General features: G+C 34.9%; 1 protein-coding gene across 1 annotated transcript; it reads right to left on the bottom strand.

Moving 5' to 3' along the window:
- Nucleotides 1-680: 680 nt before the first annotated feature.
- LOC100789775 (phosphatidylinositol 4-phosphate 5-kinase 6) lies at nt 681-5,724 on the bottom strand. Its single transcript, XM_003546668.5, has 9 exons — nt 5,074-5,724; nt 3,816-4,987; nt 3,364-3,531; nt 2,958-3,123; nt 2,333-2,449; nt 2,069-2,262; nt 1,801-1,943; nt 1,642-1,717; nt 681-1,244 (listed from the first exon to the last, which is right to left on the bottom strand). Exons 2-9 carry the CDS (start codon nt 4,925-4,927, stop codon nt 965-967), a joined length of 2,256 nt encoding a protein of 751 aa, XP_003546716.1. The 5' UTR covers nt 4,928-4,987; nt 5,074-5,724; the 3' UTR covers nt 681-964.
- Nucleotides 5,725-6,263: the final 539 nt, after the last annotated feature.

The following is a 6,263-nucleotide window of genomic DNA, read 5'->3' as shown; positions in this document are numbered from 1 at the left end:
TATATATATATATAAACACTTCAAACCTATGTTTTGACTTGTGAGAAACAAGCAATGCTGGTCTTACTCTAGCACACCCCCTATACAATAGTTCTATTAAAAGTACACATAGGGTGCAGATGCAGAAGATTAGGTTCGTATTTCTAAGAAAAATTCAGCAAGCCATGTTGTCTCGAGACCTTGTCTTGAAAAATTACCCATTTCGAGCAAGGAAAACCACTAAAATAATTTGGTGTTTAAAAAAACTTGTTCATGGTACTTTAGCCCTTACAAAAAAAATGTACAAAGTTCCTCATTAGTTTGAAATTCTTCATATCTCTTCTACCAATCTATCGAACATTGCAATTTTGCTTGAAAGCAGGGTATAGTAAATTGCCAAAAAAAAAAAAACAAAGCAGAAACACCCTAAAAATGTTTGCATAACATTTCCGTTCATTTAAATTAAGGGTCACGAAAAAACCATACTATGAAAAAGGTGCACCACTACACAAAATTGAGTTATTAGTTAACTTATAATCAAATTCCTTCCTAAGGTGATAAAGATGATCCATACATTTCTGTAGACAAAAATCTTAATGCCCTTTATTTAATTTTCTGTACATTTTTATTCAGCGCTGAGACCCCAGAGGCTCACCTGGGATATATTATATATATATGTAAAAAAAAAGTTACAAAAAGAATAATTTCCAATGCTGTTTGACCCTTTCTGTTGATTCATTTACAATTGGAAAAAGGCTTGAGTAACTCTGAACAACATTGATCTAAACTACAACATACATTAGCTGTGACTATAATTAATATAAAATTCACAAACTGTGAGAGGGTGAAGATGAACAAATTTCAGAAACATGTAACCCCTCCTGTCTATTATCACAGAATACCCTCCAACTAGTATGTTAGTGGCCATTCTGTGCATGGATATATCATTGTGATGGTTAGTGTTGTCACTGCAATTTGAATATGTTTAGTCCTCTACAAAAACTCTGAAGATGAAATCACGAAACCGTCTTGAGTATAGCCTTGGATCAACTGCGGAGATTGAAGTTGGATCATATTGAAATGATTTGTAAGCATGCTCAAGCTTTTTGCTAATGTCATAGTCTTGTAATATGTCGATGATCCCGAAAAAGATGATGATCTCGTATAATTCCCCAGTTGGTTCTCCAACCAGCTGAGGAGTGTCACAACTTTTTCGCACTGTTGATTCAGCCCGTGCTGGCATGTTTATACCTAATTGAACCCACCTGAAAGATGAACGAGAATGCAAATGTTTTCAGAAAAATGTGAACATTCCAGACTGAAGAGAATCCATGTATGAATCTATGATAGTAAAAACTTTAGTATTGGTGCAAGAAGCAAGATAAGTATTTATACAAGTTTGAGGGCAAAAAAAAAGGAGTGCAGAAAATGTGATGAAAAAAGCATCAACGATGAATTCATCAATGCATGATATACTAGGATTACTGCATGCATGTTGCATTAGCAAAATAGTAACTGCAAAACAACGCATTGCCTAAGCTATCAGAACTTGAGTTATTGAAAATTTGAAACTTATGTCATGACAAATGCATTGCCTAAGCTATCAGAACTAGAATTATTGAAAATTTGAAACTTATGTCATGATGTGTTGATAGACTATACCGACTAGGATCTACTACAAGATGATCAACATCCACTCCAGAAAGACGAGGGGCTCCATCATCAAAGTTACCATGGCCTGCAATGTAAGTCCATGTGTTCAGAAAAAAAAATCATGTTGAAAATATAATCAAGAAAAATCCATTCAAGACAAGATCTAACCAGTTGGGGTTTGAGTGCCTGGACTGTAACCAGAGGGAGTGACATTATCACTACACGACATTCCTCGAAAGTGAAGACCTACTAACATACTGTAATCCATGATCCTCTCGTGTTCCAGAAAGTCACAGTCTCTGTCCACTTGCCTGCACAAATGAATGTTAGGAAATATAGCAAGTTATATTGACATATGAATGAAACAAAAGCAAGTGCAGTGAAGTTTCCTAAATGGGGTACACAGTAATGGATGCAACAAAAAGTGATAAAGTACCTGCAGAATTCTTGAAACCAAGACTTCCGCAACCGAAATATATAATTTAGATCAAGGTCCTTGAGTGTTGTTGTAGGCTCTATTTCTGACTCGGGTTTGTCAGTTGTGCGACCGAAGGTCGAACCTTTTAAGTCAAAGCGCCTATGGATGGCATATTGTGAGCAGAATAGATTTCCCATGATAACAAATCGTACCTGAAATTTATAAAGGATGGTTAATTATACATTTTTGTCAAAGTAGAAACCTATCCAAACTTCGGATTACCTTCTTCTGTGCAGTTCCTGTTAGCTTAACACAGTGGAGACCAAAGAACTTGGTGACTAGAGTGTTCTCAAAAGCCCGAACATGTTTGTAGTAACCAGGTAGCATTCTCAAGAAAACCTGCAATCAATTTATATAGTCCTGAATGAAGTATCTTTTAGTGGATAATAAAAAAACCTTTGTAAATTGTAATGAAGCAACAACCAAAAACCATCACATCAAAGACAAAGAGACCTGTTACAGTTGTAACCAAGTAACTTGAAAAAACTTTTAAATGATTTCTGTTTAAACAAACTTCTCAACAAAGACTTGCAAGAAAAGAAAATAATAGATAAAACAAGTTTGATTTGTTTTACCTTATTTCTTCTATAAGTACTTGTGGAGAAGTTATTCAAACCGAGCCATAATGTGCAAGTTTATGATAAATTTTCTGAATATATAGTAATTCTTGCTCTTTAGTGATACTCAAAATTGTTGCACTACTTCTCTGAAAACTCGGGATTACTGGTGAAACTTTCTAATTCTTGAAAAGCAAGATGAGCAAAGTGTATGATTAGGACTTAGGAGAATTTCAAAACCTCAAGGCTTGTATTATATCTAGTATCTAGCCAACTAAAAGGGAACTCACTTTTACTTCTGATTTCTTCATGGTCTTTATCATGTACCGGTCATCATTGGTCAAATAAAAAAAGCTTCCACTTTTTCCAGGGGAAGAGAGTTCCCGAAGGGCATCATTCCCACATAATGATATCATGTAATCAGCAGGATCTACTTTGAACAGTTTTCTAAGAGCCCTGCATGTATATATATATATATATATATATATATATATATAAAATAAAAAATAAAAAAAAGACAGATGAATAAAGTTCTAACAGTCAGACTCTGTGGGATACAAATCCACAAGAGCACACTCAACAGGTTGCAGATTCAGATACAAAACACGGTTCACCTACTTGATGAACAAAATTTTGGTGGACTAAAAAAAAGAGAGAACCATTTATTTAGTCTTATGAGTTTGATCAAAAGCTTACCTGAACACTACTGGGCAGTAGTCTTTCCATCTAAACTCGCAAGAAGGGTGAGGTGGTGTGTGCTTGGATCCTTCTGGTGGAAATTTAGTCCACACTTTTTCTTTAGGATCAAATGCAGAAGACTTCAAATCAAGAGATGTACTTGGAGCAGGTCTTCCAACAGCATGTCTGTGCTATGGCACAAGAAATTAATAATCGCGCAGTTAAAATAAGAATCATGGAAAGAAATTATTGTTTTTCAGAATGCCATATTATCATTGCACCATAACCATTGAGACAAACATTTAAAATAAGCTAAATCCTCATATCCTAGAAGATACAAGGTATCAGTCTACCACTCAAACAGAAATTAAAAAAAAAAAGGAAAAGAAAAGGCTAAATGTTTAACTTTTTGAGACAAAAAAATGAGACTAAATAAACACAATTCACATGAAAACAGCTGTGATCAGTACCTGATACCAAGCTGCAGATTAAGCATGAGCTCATAGTTCTTATGCCCTTTAGAAATAGTCTCTCCCTGTCTCTTTGGAGCCTTCAACCTCAAATGTGGCACTCTTGGAATAGAATTATCCACCTGAGAACTCCTTGAGACATCATAGGAGGAATAAGAACCATCTTCAGAGCTGTAATTACTAATCCTTGCATCCACTGACATCCTCTTTGGCCTCCCATTCCCATCAGTCCCCTTCTTACACATCTTATCCACCTCCAACATGTTCAAACTCTTCTGTGAAGGGTAAATTGCCACCTTCTCAAGGGAACAAACACTGCACTCCACCAAGTCCACAGAGAACAGCTCCTGAGGATCCCATTCCAAATGACCAGCACAAGAGCCAGAAGGGTAATAAGTCCCACTTTGCTCCTTTGGATCCTTACTCCAAACCCCAACATAGAAACTCCCATCACCACCCCACCTGAATGTGCCATTCCCCATAGGCAACCCTTCCTCCCAACAACCATCATACCTATTCCCATTGCTCCACATCATGGTGCCATTCCCATAGAACAAACCATTCCTCCATTGTCCAATGTAATGGTTCCCATTCTTCCATTGGTACCTCCCATGTCCATTCTGCAACCCTTTCCTCCATTCCCCATCATAGAAATCTCCATTAGGGTAACTCTGAGTCCCCTGGCCATGTCTCAACTCCATTACCCAACAACCCTTGTAGGTGTCCCCAGAAGACCCTATGTAAGTCCCTTTTCCATCCATATAACCACTCTTGAAATCACCCTCGTAGGTGGCACCACTAGGCCAACTGAACCTCCCTTTTCCCATGATGCCACCCTTTTGCCATTCCCCAACATACATGCACCCATCTGTCCACAAATACTTTCCCTGGCCATGAGGGCCATTGTTGTCAAGCCACTGGCCTGTGTAGAAGTCACCATTGGGGAGAATCTTCTCAACCTCACCAACAATAACATTCCTTGCATCATCATCATCATCAACATGGGCAACAGACATTGGTGTGAAGATGCTATTAGCCCTCTTCTTTGGACCTGCTGATTTCCTAACTGCTGCTTCCCAAGCCTTCACAAAGCTTGTAAGCTCTTTGTTCATTCTTCTCTAAAAGGCTTCAACTTTGCCCCTTCCACCCTCTTTCCCTCCCTCACACATACCCTACAAGAAACAAACAAACACCCTTTGGCCTATTCATTCACCCATCAATGAACATGTTGTGAGGATAAAAATAATAATAATAATACCTGTTGTGTTGTGTATGTTGTCAATGCACAATGTTGTTCAGAGAAGAAGACATTTTTTTTTCTGAAGAAGAAGGAGAAAAATTAATTAAACAAAGGGAATGAAAATTGACAAAATCAAAATCCAAAACCCAATGCCAAGTTTGTTTCTTTTCCCCAGATTTTGGTTCCTAATTTGGGTTTGTGAAATGGGTTGAATTCAGATTTTGAAAGAAACTGGTGCTGTTGGATTGACAGGGAAAGCAAAAAGGTTGGTTGGAACCAGTAACTGGCTTTTCTTTTCTTCTTTTTTTTCTTTTATTAATTTTTTCCTTGTCTTTGTTTTTATGTAAATTTTTCTTTTTTTATTATTTAAATGTTCACTTTAATTTTTGTCTTTATTTTATTCTCTTTCTTTATTTAATTTTTGTTTTGTTGGGTTTCTTTCTTTAGATTGAGCTCATCATTCTATTGATTCCGAATTTGGCTCCTAAAAGCAATAGCAGACTTCACAATTGGAAGAATGAGAGGAGAGCATGTCTGTCAATAGCCATTTTTAGCAACTTACACCTAATTTTAGTTTTGTCTTTCTTCTTTTCTCACAAAATGTTCAGCTTTGCCTTTTGATCATAACATTTTTTTCGTTTATTTCCTTAATCCTTTGGTACATGGTACTATTTAAGAAAAATTGTTTTCTTACCCTTGAAAATTATTATCAAAATCTTTGTGCACTAATGTTATTTTTTTCTATAATATAAAAATAATTTTTTTTTATCTAAATCACATTATCTTTTATTCAATTAACTTAAGATGTGATTTTAATTTCTATAAATAATTTTTTTTTAATTTCTAAAAAAATGGTCTCATTTTAAATCTCATCTATGAAAATATATTATATATCAGTCTTTGTTTTTATAAGCCAAGAATCAAAAGGAAATGTTTTTTTTTTAAGAACGATGACCATGTTTTCAAAAATTATGAGAAATTAAAAGGATAATATCTATTTTTCATAGACTAAAATTAAACATTTTCCTATTTAAAATTACTAAAAATATATTTAGCCTTTTACTGAATTGTTTGATTTGAAAAGAAATATTTATATTTATATTTTTTCACCTTTGTTTTTTATTTTTAAAAATTTATATAAGAAATAGTGATAATAAATATAATAGAAAATAAAATATATATATTTCCACTATTTACTATGTAATATT

This window comes from Glycine max, chromosome 15 (genome assembly GCF_000004515.6).
Source record: "Glycine max cultivar Williams 82 chromosome 15, Glycine_max_v4.0, whole genome shotgun sequence".
Classification (NCBI taxonomy): Eukaryota; Viridiplantae; Streptophyta; class Magnoliopsida; order Fabales; family Fabaceae; genus Glycine; species Glycine max.
This window is presented reverse-complemented; position numbering and strand designations above follow the sequence as displayed.